This window comes from Prionailurus bengalensis, chromosome E3 (assembly GCF_016509475.1).
Source record: "Prionailurus bengalensis isolate Pbe53 chromosome E3, Fcat_Pben_1.1_paternal_pri, whole genome shotgun sequence".
NCBI classification, from domain to species: domain Eukaryota; kingdom Metazoa; phylum Chordata; class Mammalia; order Carnivora; family Felidae; genus Prionailurus; species Prionailurus bengalensis.
The window spans coordinates 5,379,344-5,404,556 of NC_057357.1; the positions used below are offsets into that span (position 1 = coordinate 5,379,344).

The 25,213-nt window shown below is 57.8% G+C and overlaps 1 protein-coding gene across 1 annotated transcript in view; it reads left to right on the forward strand.

Moving 5' to 3' along the window:
* Nucleotides 1–22,895, forward strand: part of LOC122471259 (Grid2 interacting protein) — a 35,894-nt gene extending 12,999 nt beyond the window's left edge. The window contains exons 3-22 of the mRNA XM_043559638.1: nucleotides 3,332–3,580; nucleotides 3,819–3,904; nucleotides 6,456–6,525; nucleotides 7,015–7,109; nucleotides 7,423–7,606; nucleotides 10,320–10,474; nucleotides 11,517–11,666; nucleotides 11,930–12,027; nucleotides 12,203–12,320; nucleotides 13,065–13,420; nucleotides 13,778–14,194; nucleotides 14,714–14,801; nucleotides 15,625–15,702; nucleotides 16,232–16,428; nucleotides 16,770–16,925; nucleotides 17,064–17,150; nucleotides 18,046–18,175; nucleotides 18,266–18,384; nucleotides 18,996–19,160; nucleotides 19,390–22,895. Coding sequence (XP_043415573.1) covers nucleotides 3,332–3,580; nucleotides 3,819–3,904; nucleotides 6,456–6,525; nucleotides 7,015–7,109; nucleotides 7,423–7,606; nucleotides 10,320–10,474; nucleotides 11,517–11,666; nucleotides 11,930–12,027; nucleotides 12,203–12,320; nucleotides 13,065–13,420; nucleotides 13,778–14,194; nucleotides 14,714–14,801; nucleotides 15,625–15,702; nucleotides 16,232–16,428; nucleotides 16,770–16,925; nucleotides 17,064–17,150; nucleotides 18,046–18,175; nucleotides 18,266–18,384; nucleotides 18,996–19,160; nucleotides 19,390–19,461 — 3,070 coding nt within the window. The 3' untranslated portion in view covers nucleotides 19,462–22,895. The remainder of the gene's footprint in view (nucleotides 1–3,331; nucleotides 3,581–3,818; nucleotides 3,905–6,455; nucleotides 6,526–7,014; nucleotides 7,110–7,422; nucleotides 7,607–10,319; nucleotides 10,475–11,516; nucleotides 11,667–11,929; nucleotides 12,028–12,202; nucleotides 12,321–13,064; nucleotides 13,421–13,777; nucleotides 14,195–14,713; nucleotides 14,802–15,624; nucleotides 15,703–16,231; nucleotides 16,429–16,769; nucleotides 16,926–17,063; nucleotides 17,151–18,045; nucleotides 18,176–18,265; nucleotides 18,385–18,995; nucleotides 19,161–19,389) is intronic.
* The last annotated feature ends 2,318 nt before the right edge of the window (nucleotides 22,896–25,213 follow it).

Below are 25,213 nucleotides of genomic sequence, written 5' to 3' on the forward strand. Positions count from 1 at the left end.
CCACTCCCCTGGTGCACCAAAACCTCTGGGGTCCCTCCGCCTCTCCTTAAATCCTGAGACAGACCCTCCCCTGGCTCCTCGAGGTTCTCAGTGTTCAGTCTCAGACGCTGACAATGGCGTTCAAGGCCTCCCTCTCTAGCCTCTTGATTAGCGCTTCTCTCCGGGGTAGGTGAGAAGGGCTTCCCCGCGCTGACCCACTCCTTGAAGCCTAACGCTAAGACCACCCTCTCCGGAAAGACTTCCCGTGCTCTACAAAAGAAAGTCGGAGCTTCTCCCGAACTGTGGGGTTCAGTCTCGCCGCAGCCAGGTGCAGGGGGCCTGGGCGCCAGGGCCCGAGGGGCTGGAGGCGAGGCACCTGGGGAGGGACTGAAGAAGCCGGCCGAGAGGAAGCAGCGTTGACAGCCCCGAACCGCCCCCCAGATCCCCGGGAGCTAGCGGAAGGGTCCCCCGTGGGGGCGGGGCGGGGCGGGGCCACCCGAGAAGGGGCGGGAGCGGGGCCGCGGGCCCGGGCGGCTCGGGAGGGGCCGAGTGCGCTCGCCCGGCAGAGGCTCGTGGAGTCGCGGCGCCCTCGTTCCGCTCGCGGGCTCGGCCACCCCTACCTGTCGGCACCTGCCGCGCCGCCGCCGCTGCCGCCGCCGCCGCCGGCTCCAGATGGGGAAAGACCAGGGCTTCTCTCGGCACTTTCGGTAGTTTCCCCCCCGCGCCCCGCGCCCCCCGGAACTGTGCGCCCTGGGCGCGGCGCACCCCCCTCGGGCGGCCTGAGAAGGGGTGGGGCTGGGGCACTGAGGTGGACACCCACCCGGCACACGGGGGCGAGTTCCCCGCGTTGGGTGCCTGGAACCTGCCTGCGCCTCTAGGGGTCGGGATGGGGGTGGGGGGAAACCAAGGGCTGAGACTGAAAAGCCCTCTCTCCTTCCTACGATTGGGCAGATGGAGAGAACTGGCCAGAGAGCCATGTCAGGGAATGTGGTGGAGAGAGAGGACCCTAGGGCAACCCCTAGGAGGAACCTGGAGATGGATTTACACCTGACCCCCCAGGCAGAGAGAACAGAACTGACTGACTGAAGTTGTGTGGCCAGGGAAGAGTCCTGTGGTCTCAGAGAAGCCCGTTGGCATAGCAGGGATTTGAGAGTGCTGGGGCAGCCATACCCGCAGAGTCAGAGGGGCAGCGGTCCAGGAGGCCCCAATGAGCCTGGCTGTCCTGGGTTAGTGGATTCAGAACAGACCCAGGGCTGGGGTACCTGGCCAGACTGAGCCTCATGGAGGCCGACACAGCCAGGAAGGGCATCTGGTTCACAAGGCAGCCTTGGCCTCTGGCTTAGCCCTGAGGACACCAAGCAGGGAAGAGACCACCAATCTTTTCCCACCTGTGCAGTTGGTGACTCACTGTGGTTACCACCCCGGGGGGCGCAAGGCCTTTTTGTTAATTGCTGCTGGAGGGTGGAGCTGGGTGGTCATCTGGCCCATGCCCAGGTTCGACCTAGGGGCTGGGGGAGCGGGGCCGATGCCTTCTGGAGCCTGGGGCTGGAGCCCCAAGTGGGAGGTGGGCAACTTCCCACTTGTCATCCCTCTGCTTGAGCTTGAGACATGTGGTGGGTCTGGGAGGGTGAGGGGAATGTGCAGGCCAGGCAGATGGAAGTGTCAGGCTCCGGAGACCTTGAGTGACCATCTGGGGAATGAGGCCGAGGCTCTATATTTTCGGGAATCGCTGTGGATGAGCAAGGACAGCATCAGACCAGGATGCTCCTGGAAGAGTTGAGTAGGCCTTTCATCTTGGCCTCCTGGTCGCCTGAAACATTCAGAGGTGGGGGGGGGGGGGCGGGCAGCCCTGATGCCCCCTCCTCCTGGAGGATCCACATCCCTTCCTTCCTATCGGCCAGCTTATTCTGCTTGCCTGGTCTTCTTAATCCTACCCATAGAGGTTGGGGGAAACAGGGTGGGGGCCACTGGACAACCTCAGAGGGATTATATTCCAGCTGGCTGCAAAGCCACTGTTCCCTTCTTCCTCCCTCCTCCCCACCATGCCCTTGGCACTGGCTCCTGGTACAGAGAACATGGAAGGGAGCCTTGGGATGCAGCCAGGGAGGCCTCACTAGCAACCAGAACTTCGGAGTCCCTCGGCAGAGTCCTGCCACAGAGCTGAGGCTCAGAGGCCAGCCTTGGGTCCAAGCTGTGCCGGGGGCCAGCTGTGTAAGCCTGGAAAGTTACAGATCTTCTCTGAGCCTCCAGATCCTGTGCTATGGACAGGGGAGTCCACCAGGGTGCTAACTGCTGCCATTACTCGCAGGTGTGGTTGGGCTGCTGGTGGACCCCCGTTTACTGAGTCACTGGGTCCCTCCCCTGTGCCAAACCCTGACTGGTCACTGTGGCCCTCAGCCAAGCCACAGACCTAGCCCTCAGAGAGCTTCCAGCTTTGCAGAAGACATCCACAGCTACCAAGGAAATCAGCCCAGGGTGTGGATCCCACACGGGGAGGCCATCCAAGCCTCCCCACTGCCTCTCACCACTTTCAGGTGGCTTCTCTGGGGGCAAGGACCACGGTGCCGTCAGCTCTGAACCTGAGTGCCTGGCCGGCACAGGTAGCAGGGTCTTACTGTATGTCACATGTTGGATTAAACTGAAGGAAGGCCGGCGTTGGGTGCTGAGGGTCGAGCCCATTGTAGCTAGGAAACAGAGGGTACCAGGCAGGGGCAACAGCCTGGGCAAAAGTGTAAAAGGTAGGACTGGATGTGGGAGTCCTGGCAAGTTCTGAGGAGGCAGCTGTAGAAAGGACTGGCCTGAGAAGCGAGCAGGAGGACGGGGAGTGTAAGGAGGGTCTGGGGAGAGTCTGACCCCGGGGCAGATTGTGGCTTCAGTTTTCTCCTGCGGAGTTGCCTGGAATCAGGTAAGAAGAAGATGAGTGGTGGGGGGGGGATCCCGGGCTGGGGGTTGGCCTGGCAGGTGCAAGGGCATGAAACGAGGGAGTTAGGGAAGAGGTCAGAAACGGGAAGACACAGGCAGGAAAGGGAACAGGACCGTGGACGCGCTCTGGGGGCGCTCAGGTCCCTCAAGGCCAGAGTAGCGGGGACAGTCCGAATGTGACTTTCCGGCGGTGGAGCGAGCCAGGCGAGAGCCGGGCGCCGTGGCTCTTGTGTGGCGCAGGCCGGTTGGGGCGCAAGTCCCGGCAGCGAGGGGGAGAGTGGGGCGCGGGCTACTGATTCCCCGGTTACCCCTGGGGTAGGGGCGGGAGAGCCCGGGGCGGCGCCCGCGAGAAGGAGCCTTTAGGCCGCGCCTTGCCGCGACCGGGGCGCTGTCTGGGGACGCGCCCCGACTCTGCGGCCCTCGCCCGCAGGATCTTCATCCCCAAGAAGCACCGGGCGCGCTTCGACGAGGTGGTGTCGCAGGGTCTGCTGGGCAAGCTGTGCCGCGCCCGCCGGGCGCAGGGAGCGCAGCGGCTGCGCCGGAGCCGCAGCGAGGAGCGGCCGGAGCGCCTCCTGGTGTCCACTCGCGCCAGCGCCGCCCCGCGCCGCCCGGACGAGCCGCCCCCGCGCAAGGCTTCCTCGCTGCTGGGCGGTCGCGCGGGCCCGGGGGGCACGCGCAGGTACCCGGGGCGCGCGCGCACGGGCTGCGGGTGCTTCCTAGTCGGAGGGCCGGGGTGGAGATCTGGGCAGAGCGCGCGGGGTCGGGGCGTGGACACCTGGGGGGTGCGGGTGCGAGGCAGGAGAGGTTAAGGGCAGCGGGACACGGGACATCTCTATCCCCTATGCCCCCTAGCCTCTCTCTCCCCAGGGCGGGGCACGCGGCCAGCCCCCCTACTCCACCCCCTTCTTTCTCCCCAGGACAGTCCGAGTCTACAAGGGCAACAAGAGCTTCGGCTTCACGCTGCGCGGCCATGGGCCTGTCTGGATCGAGTCTGTCCTGCCTGGTGAGGGGTAGGCGGGTTGTCCTGGATGGAGTGAAGGACCCTGTTAGGCCGATACTCAGTAACCCGCCCCCTCGCTTCCACCCCCCCAGGTTCAAATCTCAGGTAGCCCGTGCCCTCTAAGTATCCTAGATACATCCGTCTGAGTTGGGGCAAACGCCCTCCAAGTTCAGGGTCGCCTTTGAGCCAAGTGACCATCCAGACCTTCCCTGCGTCCACGTGGGGGGCTGAGGGCGCGGTCCCAGACACTGGGGGAGCCAGGACACACACCTGATGCCTGCCCAGGCCGCACCCCAACACCATGCGTGTTCTGTGCTGGGTGCCCACTGTGAACTTGGCACTTGCTGGGCGGGTCAGACTCAGAGAGGCATCAGGCCTCCCAATCTGGACTCTCCTCCCACCCCCACCCTGCCTCCCTTTTTTTTTGGTGGTGGTGGTGGGGTGCTCCTGGAATGGTGGCATCTTGAAAAAGGCAGAGCCTTAGTGCAGGAATTTTCCCTTTTCCCCCTCTGGAGGTGGGGTGTGTGTGGGGGGGAGGGGTCTTCCATTGTGAAAGGTCTCTGTGGGGCAGAAATGTCTCCTGGCACTAAACTGAACTTTCCCTCCTGGTAACCACCTCCCAGGGCTGGGTCACCTGCATCCATAACCTCCCAGCACCTGAGCACGCTGCTCCTGGTGACACATCCCCACTGGTGGACCTGCTGATGCTGAGTCCTGTCTACCCTTCCTCATCTCACACCTCCAATGCATGGATTTGTGGGATGGACATCTTCTGATGCCCAGGAAAGTGCCTTAGTGCCTTAGCATCTCCCGCCACGGGGATCTCAGATGACTGACGCGTTCCAGTTCTTCTCGGATCTGTGCACTACTAAGTTGTTGGCACAGTGTTGTAGGGAAGAGGCCCAAGGGCCGGTGCTCTAGAAAAGAGTAATCTCTCCTCTTTGTCGCTTCCAACTGAGCCACCACCTTCCTGCTCCACCCACGTGGTCCAGCCGGAGATCCTTTGCCTAGGGCCGTGTTAAAATCTAGATGTGCTGTTCTCTCCGACCCAGTGTCCAGGCTTCCCCCTTGTCTTCCTTGTCATAGGAAGCGAAACCAATGCTTCAGTAAGAGCTTTTACAGAAGGGGAAACTGAGGCCTTTAGAGGCTCTGGCAAAGCAAGGACCAGAACCTGAGATCTCCTGACTCCCGTTCCAGTGATCTTGAATTCCCCGGCCACAACCCCTCTGGCCCTCCTACCCCAGGCTGGCCCAAGCTTCCAGACGGGCCAGATTGGATTCACCACCACCATCGCCCTCTCCTCTCCCCCTTTTCAGCCCCAGGGAAAGGACTCTGCTTCCCTAGCAAGTCTTTCCTGAGCAGCCTTCTCCCCTGCCCCCTCTGCCCCGACAGTCCCCACAGCCTCATGAGAGTACGTTTTCTTTAGGCATCTGTCCCTTCCCCCACTTGCTTCCAAATCAAATTTAGAGCAGCACCTGATAAAAGAGGCAGAAAGGAAAAAAAACCTGCATCCATAGGAGCAAAGTTACCAGCCCCTCCCCAGGTGGTAGGTACTGGGTTTGGTCTAACCTTCAGGGCCATCAAAGCCGAGTGAGAGTCCACTGCTATCTTGGGTTTAAAATGCAGGTTTTATTATTATCCTGGTGCAGCGAGGCCAACAGATCAGGAGATAATCACCATTGGAAAAAAGAGCGTGTCCTTCACAGTTCCCAAGAGGAAGGGACATGCCACATCATGCAGGGCCACACCACCACACAGGGCCACATGGGAAAGGGAAGCAAAGGGAGCCAAGCAGGTTAAGCAAGCTAAGCAGGTGTAGGATGAGTTTGAATGCTTTCAGCAGGCTCTGGGACATAGGAGCTGTCCCCTTTTGGGAGGTGCCTGGCCCTGGGTGATTAGGGCAGGGCAACAGTGGCCCGGGGTGTGAGAGCCCCGTAGACAAGGAGGTTGGTTGGTTGTAGGCTCTGGATCCGTTGTGTACAAGAGACACTTTTCCGAGCCAGTCATTTACCACGTAGGAGTTGGCTAGCCCTGGGAGGGCAGTGCTTCCCAGGTCACCATTGCCCCCAAGATGCCAAAGCATCAGGAAGCACAGAAACAAACAAGCATGATTAATACACCATGTTTCACAGCCTGAGGGAGACGCATGCGTCCCTCTAGGCAGACGCACTTTCTCCTGATGACAAAGGCACAGAGGAATCTGCCACGTGAACTGTTACGTGAGGGGCAGAGACCGGTGTATGGACTGGGGCTCTCAGCAGGTGCACAGATGCTGCAGAAATACCGCTTCCAAGACCTTCCTTGTTTCTGCACTGCTTCAACAGCTCAGGGCTGACAGGTGGTCCACACCGTGCCCCAAACCCTCCCATGCCCACCCAGGGGCTCACTCCCTGCTCAGAGCAGCTGAGAGCAGAGGAGTACTGGGTCTAATGTGGGATCTGCTAGCCTGAATTTGGCTGTCCTTTGCCGCTTTTCCCGTTTTGCTCCTGTGAAATGGGTTCGCAGAGCGAGGCCCTGCCCAGCTGACCGGCCCGTGCTCTCTTCTCGCTTCTAGGGAGCCCGGCTGACAATGCTTCTCTCAAGTCAGGCGACCGGATCCTCTTCCTCAATGGACTGGACATGAGGTCAGAGGCTATTGGGGACATCAGAGCTTGGTGACACATCATCCTCCAAGACTCCTGCCTCTTGGGACACCCAGGCCGTGGTCCCAATCTCCTATGACCACTTGGTCCCCACAGTCTGCCCCTCTTCCTGTGGGAACCCTTGAATCTGTCCCCCTACACTAGCCAGGATGTCATTGATCCTTCCAACCAGAAAACACCCCAGCTCCATGCAAGGGACACAGTTAAATGGACCATGAGTGTCTTGCCCTTGAGGATAGCCCGGCCTAGGGGTGACGTGGGCTCAATCCCTCTGCGCCCAGAAGTGTCCAGCTGGTCCTGGGCCTGGAGTATCTCCTGCAGAGGATATGAATGAGCAGGACCCGACTTCTGGTCCTGGCCTAGCTGTGGGCATGCTGAGTGGCCTCTACCAGCAGGACAAGGAGGTCTGGTGGGTGGCCGTGGACAGGGCTCATCCTGGTCAGGCCCTCCTGGGCCATCTCTTCTCGGCAGGAACTGCTCCCATGACAAGGTGGTGTCCATGCTTCAAGGCAGTGGCGCGGTGCCCACGCTGGTGGTGGAGGAGGGGCTTGTCCCGTTTGCCAGCGGTGAGACACCCACTACCACTAGGTTTCACGGCTCACAGACACCCTGCCAGGGCTCCGTGTGTGGGATTTACGAGTCTGCACAGGACTCTGCCTTTCCCCCTAAGCCTGCAGCTTCCCTCCCCACGTGGTGCCGTAGATTCCAGTGGGGCAGCCTCAGGGACCCTGCCAGGGGCTGTCCCTGCATCCCTGTCCCCAGCTTCTGGCAGCAGGTGTGGCTCCCAGTGCCCGGCACTCCCCCCAGCTGCCAGGGACACGTCATCCAACCTGGGGATGCTGGGTCACCTGTGCCTCTCCTGCCCGTGGTCCCCGACAGACTCCGATTCTTTGGATTCCCCCAACCCGTCCTCGGCGCTCACCTCCCTGCAGTGGGTGGCAGAGATCCTACCCTCCAGCATCCGGGTTCAGGGGAGGACTTTCAGCCAGCAGCTGGAGCACCTACTCACGCCTCCCGAGCGCTATGGGGTCTGCCGGGCACTTGAGAGCTTCTTCCAGCACAGGTGGCTGAACCAGACAGGTGGCGGGACCAGCCCTGGGTGGGCCCCAAATCCTGCCCAGACTCACCATCGGGGTCTCCCTGCCTGGGTCTCCTCCACCCCCTTCTCCTGGGCGGGGGGGGGGGGGGAAGACTGGGGGGGGAACTCAAAGAAAGCAGCAGCTGGTACCAGGGGCCCCAGGGGGGTGGGCAGTCCAGGTGCCCCACAACAAACCCTCACTCTTAAACCTCCCAGCCACGTGACTTAGCCTCTGCAAGGTGAAGCAACAACCACCAGCTGCACTGGTCATGGACCGCTCACAAGACTTTGGCCTGTGGGCGCTCGCCACCAGCCGGCCGGCCGTCATGGGGCAGGGGGGAGCGGGTGCTTAGGTCGGTGTCTTCCTTTTTGTAACTTCAGTCCATAGGGTCATTGTCACGGCCCGTGCAAACCCCTCACCTGTCCGTGCCCTTTTCTTTTTTTTTTTTTTTTTTTTTTTTGTTTTAAACAGCGTTGTTGAGATATAACTCACACACCATCACAATGTACTCACTTAAGGGTACGAGGCACTGATTTTTAATGCACACATCGGTGCATCCGTGACCACACTCAGTTTGAGAACGTTTTTGTCACCTCAGAAAGAAACCCCACACCTCTTCACTGTCACCCCCTCCTCCTCTGCCCTCCCCCCACCCCTTAAACAACCACGAATCTGCTTCAGTGTCTCTGTGGCTTTCCCTGTTCCGGACTCCCACATGAATAGGAGCCCACAGTATGTGGGCTTTCACGTCTGGCTTCTTTCGCCCGGCATCGTGTTTTCCAAGTCCATCCAAGCTACGGTATCTATTTCCTTCCTTCTTCATAGCCAAGTAACATTCCAATTTGTGGATAGACCACATGTTGTCTATCTGGATGCTGGGCTTGTCTCCACATTTCATTGCCTTTTAGCTCCACTCCGTCTCCCACATCCCTCCCCTGCCAAGGCACCAGTCTGATGAATTTAACGGGCATCCTTTTGTCTGATGTGTTCCTCAAGTGTAGGCATTGCTGTTTCCTATGATGTATTTTTTTTTAAGTTTTATTTAAGTAATCGCTACACCCAACGTGGGGCTCGAACTCATGACCCCAAGATCAAGAGTCACATGCTCTTCTGACTGAGCCAGCCAGGCGCCCCACATATGATGTATCTTTTTGTTCCGCATCATGATTGTGCTATTCTTTGCACATTCCGTGTGTGACTTTCTTCCACCAAGGGCTCTGTGTTTAGATCTGTCCATGTTGTTCCGCGGACATGGAATATATTGGGTTTTTTTTGTAGTTGTTTTTTTTGTTTTTAATTTATTTTTGGGACAGAGCGAGACAGAGCATGAACGGGGGAGGGGCAGAGAGAGAGAGGGAGACACAGAATCGGAAACAGGCTCCAGGCTCCGAGCCATCAGCCCAGAGCCCGACGCGGGGCTCGAACTCACGGACCGCGAGACCGTGACCCGGCTGAAGTCGGACGCTTAACCGACTGCGCCACCCAGGCGCCCCTGGAATACATTGTTTATAACTGCAGCCAGATTCTTGTAGATCACCTCCCCCGCCAGCCGTGTCTGAGGTGTTTACCTGCCAGTGACAGACCCCGCCTTGCCACCACTGTGTTCCGTCACAGGAGCATTGGTGAACAGCGTCCTGCACATTTCCCCACGGAGCTGTGCACAGTTCGTTTGAAATTTACGTCTCAGAGCAGAATTGCTGGCTCTTAAGGTATTTGCTTACCTAAGTTTTTAAAAAATTATTTATTTATTTTGAGAGGGAGAGTGGGAGAGGGACAGAGAGAGAGGGAGAGAGAGAGAATCTTAAGCAGGCTCTACTCCCAGTGCAAAGCCCAATGTGGGGCTCGATCCCACAATCCTGGGATCATGACCTGAGCTGAAATCAAGAGTCGGATGCTGAACTGACTGAGCCATCCAGGCGCCCCTTGTGTACCCAGTTTGACTAAGTAATACCAAATATTTTCCCAGAGCACCGCTGTCACTCATACCTGCAGTCTTTCAGCCAGAAAGTGACATCTTTTTATTTTGAGTTTTTAAATTACTATTTTAGGGGCGCCTGGGTGGCTCCGTTGGCTCAGCGTCCGACTCCCGATTTCAGCTCAGGTCATGATCTCATGAGTTTGAGCCCCGCGTCGGCCCCTGTGCTGACAGCTCAGAGCCTGGAGCCTGTTTCTGATTCTGTGTCTCCCTCTCTGCTTCTCCTCTGCTCGCACTCTGTCTCTTAAAAATGAATAAACATTTTTTAAAAATAAAAAAAAAACAGCCGTAGACAATATATAAACAAAGAGTCATGGCTGTGTTCCAATAAAACTTCCTTTACAGACACAGAAGGGGGTCCAGAATTTGGCCTGCGGGCCATCATTTGCCAATCCCTGATGTAGTGAGTCAGCCTCCCCAGTACGCTCTATGTGTTTTCATCTTCACAGTGACTCTATGAGATAGGTGCTATTTTTAGCCCCATTTTACAGATAAGGAAACTGAGGCACCGAGAAATTAAGTAACTTGAGAAAGGTCACTTGGCTGGTAAGTGGCAGAGCCAGGATTTGAATCAGGGTGGCCGATCGCCAGGCCTGCCTTCCTCCCTTCCCTGTCTCCGCAGGGTTCTGTGGCCTGGAAGTGCCCCCCACCTTGTCCATCTCTCCCTCCCCCTATGGCGAGCCCCTGAGTAATGAAGCCCTTGCTCCCGCACCCTCCCCCAGGAACATTGACACCCTCATCGTGGACGTCTACCCTGTGCTGGACACGCCTGCCAAGCAAGTTCTTTGGCAATTCATCCACCAGCTGCTGACTTACGAGGAGCAGGAGCTGTGCCGGGAGAAAATCGCGTGTTTCCTGGGCTACACGGCCATGACAGGTAAGCAGCCTCTCCCGCTGCCCCGCCCACCGAAGAGCCAGACACCTGTTCTCAGATCGCAGCCTACCTGGGCCTCTTCCACACACGGATGCACCCCTGTGTCATGCAGACACGTGCCCGACACACCCGGGCTGGTCGCACACTTGGCCCCGCGGATGCGCCTTGCCAGCTTGACCTTTTCTTTATTATTATTTCTTTTTTTTTTTTATGTTGATTTGCTTTTGAGAGAGAGAAAGCGTGAGCAGGGGAGGCACAGAGAGAGAGGGAGACACAGAATCCGAAACAGGCTCCAGGCTCTGAACGTCAGCACAGAGCCCGACGTGGGGCTCGAACTCACAAATCCCAAGACCGTGACCTGAGCCAAAGTCGGACGCTTTACCGACTGAGCCACCCAGGTGCCCCTCAGCTTCACCCTTAAGTAACATCTGCAGTCTTATCTCAGACTTTAGACACCCTGCCTGTCCGCCCGGAAGCCCAGGCTTCTCACCCACAACATGGGAGTGACCTCAGTGGCCGTGCATTGCACCTCAAGAAATGTGGCACAGACCAGGAAATTCGTGTGGTTGCTGTTTACAGGGCTGGATAGTGAGCACACAGTCAGGTCACACCTGGCTGGTGCGCCTCGATGCACACGGACACACACTAGGGCCTGCCGGATGATGTGTGGCCTCAGCTTCCCACAGCTGCCCATCTCTTACAGTGTCCCCCATGTGCCCATAAAGCCGTTCCCATCATTTAGGCCAAACCCTGTGCCCATGTTCTACATACTCTGCACCTGCTAGGTCACAGCCTGCAGACCTGTGTGCTGGCCCTTGCGTGCCCACCATCCCTAGTCCTGGGGACCCACAATTTGCTGGGAGAGGCTCGAGGGTTTTAGCAAGAGGCTCGGAGCATAGGCTGAGCAGTAGGTGTACAATCTCTCTCCACTTGCCAAGCAGAGCCTGGGGTCACAGATCGGTGCACACAGCTGCTGCCTTCACCCCTCCTGGGAGGCCCCTGGGCTGAGAGGACAGGGGGCCCGTCTCCTATTCATGTCCCACAGCAGAGCCAGAGCCCGAACTGGACCTGGAGCCTGAGCCTGAGCCTGAGCCCGAGCCGGTGCTGGAGCCCCAGCGACGCAGCTCCCTGAGGGCCTCCTCCATGTGCCGCCGCAGTCTCCGGTCCCAGGGCCTGGAGGCCAGCCTCAGTTGCGGTGAGGCTCTGGACGGGAAGGCGGGACTGGGTGTGAGGAACAGGGCTCCGTTTTCCCACCTGCAAAAATGGGGTTGGTGAGACAAGAGATCCCGGAGAACGGGTTGAGGGGGGCTGAGCCATGGCTCTCGGGGGTCTGCAGGGCTTGCTAGTTCTTTCTCCATGGCTGCCCACTGGGCCTGGGCTGGAACCTGAGCCTTAGAGCTCAGAAGGGTCACTGGATGTCTCCACGGTGGACTCCACCCTCCCCGATTCCCCCAGCAGGTCCCGGTGACTGTCCCGAGATGCCTCTTCCTCTAATCCCAGGCGAGCGCCAGGCAGGCGACGGCACATCCCTCCCTGAGACCCCCAATCCGAAGATGGTGAGACCTCACCACCCTCCTGGTGGTTCACTTGGCTGCTGGGAATAGGTAGCTCCTGGGGCTGGGGCAGATCCCTGCCTCCCAGACCACCCAGGCCTGGCCTCTGAGGCCATGTGAGGGCCTCACATGGGAGGGGAGGGTGGGTTGGACTCACCCTGGCCTCCTCTCCCCAAAGATGTCAGCCGTCTATGCGGAGCTCGAGTCCCGACTGAGCAGCAGTTTCAAAGGGAAGGTGGGGACCACGTCCAGATCCCGTGCCTCCCCGCCAGTGCCCAGCCCGGCAGGTGCAGCAGGTAGGGGCTCAGCCGGCTGGGGTTCCTGAGGGCAGCACTCGCTTCTGTCCACTGGGCTTTCTGTCTGGGTGTTTTCCCCATCTGAGGCACATCCTTCGAGCCTCCCCTTTGTTTCATGGCTCCATGACTGAGTTGTGGGGAACCTCAGTGGCCTCCGTGGCAAAGGTCCATCAAGGTTAGGGTTGTCGCAGGTCTTCCCAGGTCCCCTCCAATCCTTACCCCTCCTATAGATTTAGAAGAGCCCAGGTCTCTCCCCTAAGGAGCCCTGAGTTAGCATGTGGCTGTTGGATTAACTATTAAGTGCATGCATTGCTCTGTGAATGGCCCAAGTGAGAAGCTAGTTTCTCTGCAGTTCAGAAGGCAGGACGCCGGGGCAGTGTTCCTGTCAGCCAAGGGCCTGTCGGGTGCGGGAGGTGCCTCATGATCCTTGGTCTCGGGCCCGGAGAAGGCCCATCTCCCCTTTGAATTGTGTTCGGTCAGTCCTAGGTGGGACCAAGATGAGCTGGGGTCTGGCCTGTCCTGGGGCTAAGTACTGTTCCCCCTCACCTACACTGACCTTTGATTTCCCTTAGGGAAGGGCCTGGGGAGGCAGGGGCATCCAGGGTCTTCTTGTGCTGTGTCCAGAGAGGGAAAGGAAGGTACCCAGGGACACAGAGCCACCCTGCCCCGGGCCCCTCCCCTCCAGCCTGCACCTGGGACCCAGGTGCTGACTGAAGAGACCTCACACCTTATCCCCCACCCCAGGGCCCAGGACCCTGTCCAGCGTCTCGTGGCCCAGCGAGCGGCTCCTGCCCTCCCCCTGCTACTACCCACTGTGCTCAGGGGGCCTGGCCTCCCCCAGCAGCTCTGAGTCTCACCCCTACGCCAGCCTGGACAGCAGCAGGGCGCCCTCCCCACAGCCAGACCCCGGGCCCATCCGCTCCGACAGCCCCCCAAGTCCGGACCCTGCCCGCCCACCCAGCCGCAGGAAGCTCTTCACCTTCTCCCGCCCCATGCGAAGCCGGGATACTGACCGCTTCCTGGATGTGCTCAGTGAGCAGCTGGGCCCCCGGGTCACTGTCGTGGACGATTTCCTGAGCCCTGAGAATGACTATGAGGAGGTGAGCGTGCAAGCAGGTGTGGAGGGCGAGGGGCCCAGGTGTGCCATGGGGGTCTGGAAGAGGAAACAGTATCCCTGGGCTCCCGCAAGAAGCCTGTTGCCCTTGGGGATCTGCCCCAGGCTACTCCCCTCCCTGCCCCGGTCCATCCCAGAATCTGTCCCAGGCTACCCCACCCCCTGGCTTGAGCTATCCCACCCTTTGACTCAAGCTATGACACCCCCCACTCAAGGCCACCCCATATACCTTATCTCGGGTTACCCCGTTCCTTTTCCCAGACGGTCCTATCCTTGTCCCGAGGCTATCCCACCCCCTGCCCCAGGCTATCCCACTCTCCCTCACCTTGCTCCGCCCTGGCAGATGAGCTTCCACGATGACCAGGGCAGCTTTGTGACCAACGAACGGAGCAGCGCTAGCGAGTGCATCAGCAGCAGTGAGGAAGGCAGCTCCCTGACCTACTCCTCCGTCTCCGACCACATCCCCCCACCCCCGCTCAGCCCCCCGCCTCCGCCGCCTCTGCCCTTCCATGACCCTAAACCCAGCTCCCGCACCCCTGATGGTCCTCGGGGCCCTGCTCAGACACTGGTCAAGCCCCTCACCCAACTCAGCCACCCAGTCCCTCCACCGCCCCCGCCACCCCTCCCCCCACCGGTGCCCTGTGCACCCCCCATGCTGTCCCGGGGCCTGGGCCACCGCCGAAGTGAGACCAGCCACATGAGCGTCAAGCGCCTACGGTGGGAGCAGGTGGAGAACTCAGAAGGCACCATCTGGGGTCAGGTAGGTGACCTGGGGCCTGGGGGTGCCCTGCACCAGGGGTAGGTGGCCTGGGCAGCAGCGTTGAAGACAAGCCCCTGTCCAGTTTGTAGCCCCTGGCATTTCCCGCTTCCGTTTCCCTAGCATCGTGAACCCAGGACAGCTCTGGTGAACGCACCCCCTGCAAAGAACACCCCCAAGCAAGGCCAGAGCTCTTGGCCACCTCCTTAAGCCCCCTCGGTTGGCTGCGGCCCCTTTGCAGTCCCTTCATCCACCTGCCCCAGTGCAGCTTGCTGGCTTCTGCAGGGGGAGTATTGCAGGTGTATGTATGCAATGGACTTGAGGAGGCAGCGGCTCACCGCCTGATAACCTGGACGAGTTCGTGTCTCCCGCAGTCTCCTCTGGCCCTCACGTGTACCCCAGGGCCTGACGAGGGCTCTCCCTTCAGTAGCTCCCAGGGCAGCCCTTAGAGGGTGGGTGGGGTGGGCGGTGGCAGTGCGGTTGCCAGGGTAGGGCCTCACTGTGATGCCCTCTGCCTTGCAGCTCGGGGAAGATTCTGATTATGATAAGCTGAGTGATATGGTAAAATACCTCGATCTGGAGCTCCACTTCGGCACCCAGAAACCTGCTAGTGAGTGGCCCGAGGGCCCTGGGGGAACCCTCCACAAGCCCTCTCTGGAAGTCCACCTGCTGCCTTTTGTGGCATCCCGGGGCTTAGAGTCCCAGAGGCCTGCACCGACTGCCATTTGCTTACTGTGTCCCTGAGTTATTTAACTTTGCAGAGCCTCAGTTCTCCTGTCTCAAAGTGGAGATGACCGTAATAGCTGGCATTTATTGCATGCTTCCCAAATGCCAGACACCCTTGTTTCTAAATCAATCCCGTGATGACCCTATGAGACAGGGACTGTGACAACCCTGGCTTCTTGATAAAGAAGCACAGAGAGGCTAGATAACATGCTTAAAGTCACAGAGCCAGAATCAGGTGACCAGGAGGCATCCATATCTAGGAGACTAGATGTCCCTTCTAGTCTCTCTGTCCCCTCTCCCCTCTCTGGGTATCTCCCTATAGGATTGTTGGGTGGGGTTCCAGGCAGCCAGGGGTATCATGTGTGACAGGTGGTTGCAGGATGGAAGACAAAGGCCTTTGTCCATCCAGGAAGCATCTGCAAGGTGAAGAGGTGGTTGGTTCACCTTACTCGGACAGCTCAGTCCCAAGGGCCCCGGCGGGGGGGGGGGGGGGGGACGGGGAGGGGTGGGGAGGGGAGGGGCACCCACCACGCATGCTGAGTATGTTACACCTGAGTGGGAGACTGAGGAATGAAGGAACTGTGGACACCTGGAGCTGATTCAGTCACGGCCCTGTCAAGGGGTGTCTCGCCACTGGGTGTGGCCACACCCCTCCTGGGCCGTCCCACCAGCCTAGTGTCCTCCCGTTAAACCATTTTCCCTTCCAGAGCCGTTGCCCGGGCCCGAACCCTTCAGGAAGAAAGAAGTGGTGGAGATCCTGTCTCACAAGAAGGCCTACAACACCTGTGAGGGGTTCGGGGAGTCCCAGGGCTTATGGGGGACAGGAGGCGGCCCCGTCTCTGGGCCGCAGAGCTTTGGATCCGCGGGGGTGGATGACACATTAGTCCGTGGGGGTCCGACACCGGCTGGGTGAAGGCCCCCTCCTAGGTCAAGGAACCCACCCCGGCGCAGGTGCCGCGCTGGGCTCCACTCTCATTGGCCCCGCCCCCTCGTTGGCCCCACCTCTACAGGCCTCGGCTTCCGGGTTATGGCCCCGCCTCCAGCCTCATCCTCTACTCTCCCTCACGGGGTCTCCTCCCTCATTTTGGCACCACGCCCACAGACCCCACCCGAATCTAGGTCTAAGTCTTCGAGAACCGTGTCCTCGCCTTTATTCGGCCTTGGGAAGAACCCTCTGCCTCTCCGGGCCGGCTCCTGCCCCGCCCAGTTCCTTGCCCCGCCCAGGCTCCACCCGGTAGCCCCGGGGAACTTAGGCGCCCCGCCCACCCTCCGCCCGGCCCCGCCCCCGGCTCACGCTCGCGGCCCGGCCCGCAGCCATCCTGCTGGCGCACCTGAAGCTGAGCCCCGCGGAGCTGCGGCAGGTGCTCATGAGCATGGAGCCCCGGCGCCTGGAGCCCGCGCACCTGGCGCAGCTGCTGCTCTTCGCGCCCGACGCCGACGAGGAGCAGCGCTACCAGGCCTTCCGCGAGGCGCCCGGCCGCCTCAGCGAGCCCGATCAGTTCGTCCTGCAGGTGCTGCGGCCGTGACCGCCGCCCGGGGTCGGGGGGTGCTGCCCGGCGGCCTCGGCCGCCTCCATCGGGGCTCTCGCTGTGACCAGGGCTGCGTGGGTCCCGCTCCCCTACCGCCACGGCGCTCGCGCCTCTGAGTCCCAGTTTTACACCTTTAATGGCCAGTTCCCACCCGGGGTTCAAGGTAGATGGGATTGTGCTTATTTTTGTGTGCTCATTTTGGGATTGTGCTTATTTTTCTTGAGGGGAATGCCGGGCAGCCCGCTGACCCCCACCCCAGGCTGCGGTGGGGCGGTGGGGCCCCTGGTGGGATGGGTGCAATCCTGGCGTTGACTTCGGGACAGATGCTGTCGGTTCCGGAATACAAAACCCGCTTGCGCAGTCTCCACTTCCAGGCCACCCTACAGGAGAAGACAGAAGAGATCCGGGGCAGCCTGGAGTGCTTGCGCCAAGCCTCCCTTGAGCTCAAGAACAGCCGGAAGCTCGCCAAGATCCTGGAGGTCAGGGCGCACCCACTCTCCGATCACTCCACCTGCTTGTCTGCCCCTTGGGGCTTCCAGTCTGGAGGCCCATCCTGATAGTGGTCTGGGGTGCGGGGTGAGCACCTGGGCAGGACCTGCCCACCTTTCTTTCCACAGTTTGTGTTGGCCATGGGCAACTATCTCAACGACGGACAGCCCAAAACTAACAAGACCACAGGCTTCAAGATCAACTTCCTGACGGAGGTGAGGGGACCAGTTGGCAGTAATGTATGAGCTTGCCCTACCGTATGGAGGCTGGGGAGGCCAGGCCCAACCCAAGTGGTGGCAGAGGGGAGGAGAGAATGTCATGGCCAAGGAGCGCCCTTCTCCCAGGAGGAAAAGCTGGCTGCCAGCAGGCCAGAATGTAATTGCAGTAGAGGATGGGTGGGGGACCATTTCCAAGCCAAGCCTCGGGATCTGGACAAATGGAGGGTGGGGGGACAGGGAGGGAAGACTCCAAGAGGAAGGAGAGAATCTCACCTGGTAGCTTCTGTGTCCTCAATACCACCACCACTGTCAGGCCGTCCTACGCCTGTAAGATCTAGGATCTGAGAAAGGACAGCTTGAATACCTGGTCTTCCCACTGTTTCTGGGACCTTTCCCCATGGTACCTTTGACTGTTTTAAAAGAGAAGAAGAAAAACTCCATTTGTAGATATGAACGTTTTAGGATGTCTGAAGCCCAGGAGGGCCACATATGGTTCCAGAAAATCACAAGAAGGAAGACATGTGAATGGTGTCCCGCCACCGTCACCCAGGGGTCAGAAAATCTGGGGTTATATTTGCTGACAAGGCCTCACTGCCAAGGACAGAAAACCTGGTGGCCTTCTCTAGCCGATGGCTGTGGGCCTGGTTCCTGGGGGGCTGGAAGGATGTCTCAAAGATCTGGGCCAGGGAACCTCCAAACTCCTGAGGAGGCCTGTGGGCATCCGAGCAGAGCGTCAGAGGAAGAAATACTGGCAACTTTGGAGTAGCTGGGTGTCAAGGGCCAGGAATTGCTGCCACAGCCCAGGAGACGTGGGGCCAAGGGTACCCAGCCCTGTGTGATCAGGTGTCTGATGGGGTCCTTGAAGAGTATGTCTGCTGGGCATCACTTGCAGCTGAACTCCACGAAGACTGTGGATGGGAAATCTACCTTCCTGCACATTCTTGCCAAATCGCTGAGCCAGCACTTCCCAGAACTCCTCGGCTTTGCTCAGGACCTGCCCACTGTGCCCCTGGCTGCCAAAGGTAGGCTGAGTGCATGCGTGGGGAAGCAGAGGCGCCACTGTCCTGGGCTGGGAGGCCGGTGCTCGTGAGGCTCTGTTCCCTTCCCTACAGTGAATCAACGGGCCCTGACCAGTGACCTAGCTGACCTCCATGGCACCATCAGTGAGATACAGGCTGCTTGCCAGAGCACGCCCCCCTCCAGTGAGGACAAGTTTGCTGTGGTCATGACAGTATCCTCTGAGCAGCCGGTCCCAGCACCGGGATGGGGAGCTGTCTGTAGCCCCAGTGGCCACTGGGATCCGGGGGTCCTGGCAGAGGGTCCATCCTGGTGATTTAGAATCCAAGATTTACACCAAGTCTGTATAACTGAAGAGGAGTTCTTTTGACTGTCCAAAAGCCACTGCCTCGCCCCATCTGTCTTTCTGGGCCATAGAGCCCAGATTTAAGTCACAGGCAGTCAGGAGAGGGGGACATTGCCACAGAGTACAGATAGCGGCAAATGCTACAGAAAAAAAAAAGAGAGAGAGAGAGAGATCAAAGCCTAGAGAGGGACAGGGAGATACTATCAGCGGGTGTTTGGGGAGGAAGGGGTCACGGCATCTGAGAAGAGCCCACAGGGGAGACAGGGCTACCCTACAGAGAAGACAAGCGGAAGGCCACGAGGCTGACTGGCTGTGGTGGGCTTCATGGCCAGCTGAGAGGGCAGTGTGCAAAGGGACTGGAGCCCCCCGAACAAGCATGGCTCCTGGCTGAGCACAGGGCACGTGGCAGCTAGGCTCAGGCTGGGGTCACTGCCCGAGAACCTGAGGATGCCTGGCAGTTTCCTTAACGGGGCAATCAGTCCTTCCTAGAGACGGCCCAGCCGGTGCTGCGGGCCCTGGACGCACTGCAGCGGGAGGCCACCGAGGAGCTGGGCAGGGCGCTGGCCTTCTTTGGCGAGGATTCCAAAGCCACCACCTCTGAGGCCTTCTTCGGCATCTTTGCAGAGTTCATGAGCAAGTTTGAGGTGAGCTGTGGTGAGAGGCCGAAGAGGCCTCTTAGAAGTCCCTCTGGAGGTCAAATGAGGCCTCCATGAAGCCTAGATTGGGAAAGGGCCCCCCGCAAATGTGACAGGACCCCCATGGGGCCAATAGGTCCCTTCCCTGGCTCCCTGGGTGGGGAGATGAGGCAGGGCGGGGAGTCAAGGGTCCCTGGACCACTGACCAGCCCCTCCCCATGTGCCCCTTCCTCCCCAGCGAGCACTCAGTGACTTGGAAGCTGGGGACGGCCCACGCAGCTCAGGGATGGTTTCGCCCCTGGCCTGGTGACCTCCGGAGCTCATCTTGCCCAAGGCCCAGCCCAGTGGCCTGGAGCAGCCCCGAGTGGCCTGGGTGCGGGAGGTGGGGCCCGGCCTCCCCGCATCTCCAGCTACCTCAGCTGTCGGGCTCTGGGTACCGGGAAGGTTCAGGGTCATCCAGGCTTCCCTCTGTGGGCCTCGGCCCCCGCTCCAAACAAGCACTGGGACATGGGGCAGAGCGGAGGCGCCAACTCCCCGAGGAGCGTGAACCATGGCTGCCCGCAGGCGTGCTCATAATGGGGGGCCTGGCTTTGCCCCTCCTGGCTCCGAGGGGCCTTCAAAGCAGCCGCTGGCTGTACGCACCCTCAGGACTCTGGTCTGGTCCCGGGGAAGGGTTTGTGGGTGGGGGTGGGGGCCGTGACCAGCAAGTGGATTGTGAGGTGGCCCCCAGTCTGGGGCAGTGTCTGCCATCTGCCCCTCAGAGCTCGGCCAGAGCACACTCTGCCCCAAGCGAGGACGTCGGAACCTTCTTTCCAAGTCTGCTCCCAGTGGGCTGAAGGGACACCCTTGCAAAACACACACCCTGGACCCCAGAGAAGGTGACAGATGCCCTTGAACATGCCATGCCAATGGGCACGATAGGCCTGTGGTCCCTCACCCAGCCCCGGCCTCCTGGGACCGCTTGGAAGAAGGCAGGGAGGAAAGACACACCCAGGTGCAGGGACCTGGGAGCCTGGGTCTCGGAAGCTGGAAAAACTGCAGTTGACTGCAGCCCAGCAGGGCAGGCAGGAGAGATGCTGGGCAGGGATAAGGGGGAGAACTGGGGTAGGAAGGCACGCCTCGTCAGATGGTAGAATTGAGGGTTTTTATCCTACAGACAAATGTAAGTCCAGTTTGGAAGTGGCGAGTTTGAAGTGGGGCGTCTGAGAATGGGACGGCGTGGCCAAGGTGGGGGCGGGGAGGACAGAGAGATGTTGCGGTTCTGGGTGAGCAGGATTTGGTGGCCGATTGCCTGGCTGGGTGGCAGTGACGTTCCCTGGAAGAGGTCACATGAGCAGAGCAGGTGTAGCGGTGGACGACACAGTGGGACATGCTGGGGCCCCCAGAGGCTGTTTCCCGTGTGTGCCTGGAGGCCCTCGTGAGGATGGGGGGAGAGGAGACAGTTACCTGGATCCTAGGGACAGGGATGCTGTGGGTGGGGAAGATGTGTTAACTTCTTTCATCCTTTCCTTGCTCCAGTGGGCAGTTTCCGGCATCAGGCAGATTCCTCTTTCCTTCACTTTCTTCCAGAGAAGCCCGAAATGCACTTTAAACCTGTCTCTTGGATTCTTTTTCTCTCCCTACAACCAAATGGCTAATGTTGCTCTCGGATGGGATTTGGGACCCATTCCGTTCCTCCCAGTCTCCCACAGACTGCTCTTTGAAGCCATGTATGTTCTGTGCTTGTTCTCCACGCACAGCCACCGTGTAAAAATGGCTAAATCGAAGCGTGCAATTCAGCGGGGGTAGGGAGAGAGGTTCGGATGTGGCTAGTGGTGCACATTGGTGCCCAGCAGCTCAAGCTAGATAATTTCAGGAATTACCAAGGCCCATGTCTCTGAGAAACATGTCAGACAGTTAAAATCCCTGTGTGAGATCCACAGACACAATAGACTCCACCAGGCTGTAAGCAGACGTGATCCCCAAAGTAAATCCAGCCCCGTGCCGGGGGGCACGGGTTGGCAAGCCAAGCACTAGCTCTGTTTTCTCTCTAAATGCCTTGTATCAGGAACCTACTTTGCCACACAATGCCGTGTAACAGACAGTCCCAAATCTCAGTGGCTTAAAACAGCAGCCATCTACTGCTCATGAGTCTGCGGGTCACCTGGGCAGTTCTGACCTGAGCTGGGCTCAGTGGACTCACTCATGTGTGGACAGTCATCTGTGAGTCAGCTAGACAGCTTTACTAGCCATGCAGGGCTCTCTCCTGTGTCTGGGGCTGTGGCTGGGACAGCTGGGATGGCTTCGCATGGCCTCTCATCCCCCAGCTAAATAGCCAGGACCGTTCACGTGGTGGAGGCAGGGGTCCAAGGGAACCAGAGTCACAGAAGGCCCCTTGAGGCCTAAGCTCAGAACTGCCACCCCACCACCCCACAGTCGATGTCAAGTGACAAAGGCCAGCCCACATTCTAGGGAGGGAAAATAGGCTCCACTCTTGACAAGAGATGATGCTAAGTCACATTGCAGAGGGTGTGGATTCAGGACAGGTGGAGAAGCAGGGCCATTTTCTGAATCAGTCTACCACCTGGCCGCTTGGCCTGACATCTTGGTACAGATCCCAGCCTCCTTAAATCCTCAGTGGCCTCGGTCCTGCCTGGACCCAGCACAGCTCTGGGTAGCCACCTCCTTATGTCCTCCAGGTGGCATGCGTCCTTCTCTCTCTCACCCAGTCACCTGACTCCACTCGGTCCAGGGGGCAGCAATGGTCTGTGCCTGCCTAGCAACCAGTCTCCCTTCTGCTGGGAACAGCACCCTGTTTTTCCTTTGGGAAATTATCTCTCCCCTACTCACAGGCCCTGAGCAGTGCTGACTGAACAAGGATGATCCCGTGACTCTGGCTGGCTGACTTAGAGTCCAGTTAAGGCTCATGTTAGCACTGTTTGGAAAGGGAGCTCCCTCTTTTCTGGGCGAATTGTTGGATACATAGAGGGTAGAAGCCTGGAGGGGGCTCTCAGGACCACCACATGGAGAACACCTGCCTGGGTATGGAGCTAATACAGGGAAGAAGAGGAGAGCAGACTACTCAATACAACTCTTTTGTCCCTGGATCCAACCATGCCTGAAGCAGACTTCTGGACTTGTCAGTTTCTGGGCCAACAAATTCTCCCCCTCCATTTGTAAACTTTTAAAATTTATTTTAAGTTTTTGGCTTAGGCTGGTTTGAATGCATTTCTGTCACTTGCAACACTAAGAGGGTTGAATAATACACCCATCCACAGATGGCTATAGATGTTCAGTCTTTTACCATTCTCAGCAAGAGCTCTTCATTCATAAATGCATTCGCCAATACTTTTTGACTGCCTACTATGTGCCAGACACCGTGCTGAGTGCAAACATCTTTATGGGTCAGCCTCTCCGAGTTTGGTTTTCTGGGGTTATACTTCATGGTGATTCTACACCCGAGTCAGTACAAAGCCCTATATGTGAGCCAATATGTGCGCCATACCCACCCCCCACCCCCCCACACCCCCCGCCAACTCCTTACCAAGTGTCAAGATGTGAATGCAAGCATTTATACCCCAGGAATTTATTTATTTCTCAATAATACTAACAAAATAACATAGCCTAATTACATGCCACCTTTCCTAATAAATGTTTATAGGTAGTGTGCCCAACGTTTTACACATTTCAGCTCATTTTAAGTTCACAATGACCCTCCTAGGTGGGTTTTGTGATCTCCTTTTTACAAATAAAAAGTGAAACTCAGGTTTGTGACTTGCTGGATCAAACACTCAGCTCTGTCTACGTGAAAGGCCATCCTCTGCGTCTCTGTCTTGCTCAACACAATTTTTTTTAAATGTTATTTATTGGGGCGCATGGGTGGCTCAGTCAGTTAGGCATCCGACTTCAGCTCAGGTCATGATCTCACGGTTTGTGAGTTCGAGTCCTGCATTGGGCTCTGCTTCAGATTCTGTGTCTCCCTCTCTCTCTGCCCTTCCCCTGCTCGTGCTCTCTCTCTCTCAAAAATAAATACATAAAACATTTTTAATAATAAAAAATAAAATGTTTACTTATTTAAAAAAATTTTTAAGTGTCTTTATTTATTTTTGAAGGAGAGAGAGACAGACAGACAGAGCATGAGCGGGGGAGGAGCAGAGAGAGAGGGAGACACAGAATTCGAAGCAGGCTCCAGACTCTAAGCTGTCAGCACAGAGCCCGAGGCGGGGCTCGAACTCACAAACTGTAAGATCATGACCTGAGCCAAAGTCAGACGCTTAACCGACTGAGCCACCCAGGCACCCCTACTTATTTATTTTTGAGAGAGAGAGAGAGAGAGAAAGAGAGAGAGCGCATGGCGGAGGTGGGGGGAGGCAGTGAGAGGGGGAGAGAATCCCAAGCAGGCTCCACGCTGTCAGTGCAGAGCCGGATGAGGGGTCCAATCCCATGACCCTGGGTCATGACCAGAGCTGAAATCAAGGGTCAGATGCTCAACCGACTGAGCCACCCAGGCATCCCTCAACACGATTAAAATACATATAGGGACACCTGGGTGGCTTAATCAGTTAAGCATCCAACTACAGCTCAGGTCATGATCTTTTGGTTCGTGAGTTCAAGCCCCACATCAGGCTGTGTGCTGACAGCTCAGAGCCTGGAGCCTGCTTCAAATTCTGTGTCTCCCCCTCTCTCTGCCCCTCCCCCACTCATGCTCTGTCTGTCTCTCAAAAATAAATTTTAAAATATTAATATATATATACATACACACATACATATATATATGTATACATATATATGGGTATACATATATGTATATATGTGTATATATATGTGTATACATATATATGTGTGTATATATATACATTAGTGTATATATATACATTATATATACACATTATATATACATTAGTCTTTCCAGGGCCACAGATGCTGGCGACTTCAACATAAAGCCCATAGCTCTTTTCTCGCTTCTCCTGTTTCTCCTGCTTTAGTCTCCTCCGGCTGCCACGACAAATACCACAAAGTTGCTTAGACCACAGGAGCTTTCTGCCTCACAGTCTGGAGGCTGAGAGTCCAAGATCAAGATGTCAGCAGGTCTGGTTTCTCCTGAGCTGCTCTCTTCAGCTTACAGATGGCCCCTTCTGTGTGCGTGTGCACATTCCTAATGTCTTTTCCTCTTCTTTAAAAAAAATTTTTTTTAACTTTTATTTATTTTTGAGACAGAGAGAGACAGAGCATGAACGGGGGAGGGGCAGAGAGAGAGGGAGATGCAGAATCGGAAGCAGGCTCCAGGCTCTGAGCCATCAGCCCAGAGCCTGACGTGGGGCTCGAACCCACGGACCGCGAGATCGTGACCTGGCTGAAGTCGGACGCTTAACCGACTGTGCCACCCAGGCGCCCCAGTCTTTTCCTCTTCTTGTAAGGACCCCGGTCCTCTGGGTTTATAGAGTCCCACCCTTTGACCTCATTTAACCTGAGGTATCTCTTTAAAGACCCCATCTCCAGGGGCACCTGGGTGGCTCAGTCTGATAAGTGTTCGGCTCAGGTCATGATCTCACAGTTCGTGAGTTCGCGCCCCGTGTCGGGCTCTGTGCCGACGGCTCAGAGCCTGGATCCTGCTTCAGATTCCGTGTCTCCCTCTCTCTCTGCCCCTCCCCTGCTTGCACTCTGTCTCTCTGTCTCTCTCTCAAAAATAACAATAAACATTAAAAAAATTTAGAAAATAAAACAGGTCTTGTCTCCGCTCAGACATGACGAACAAATGCCATTAAAAACAAAAAAAAATTTTTTTAATAAAAACCAAGACCCCATGTCCAAATGCATTCACGTTCTGAGGTCCCTTATCGGATCCCAAGGAGGCCTCAAAAATCTCTGGATTGATCTGATGCTCCAAAGAGAAAGTCTTCTGGGGAGCCCGGGTGGCTCAGTCCGTTAAGCATCTGACTTCAGCTCAGGTCATAATCTCACAGTTCGTGGGTTGGAGCCCCACTTCGGGCTCTGTCTTGACAGCTCAGAGCCTGGAGTTGCTTCAGATTCTGTGTCTCCCTCTCTCTGCCCCTCCCCCGCTCATGCTCTCTCTTTCTCTCAAA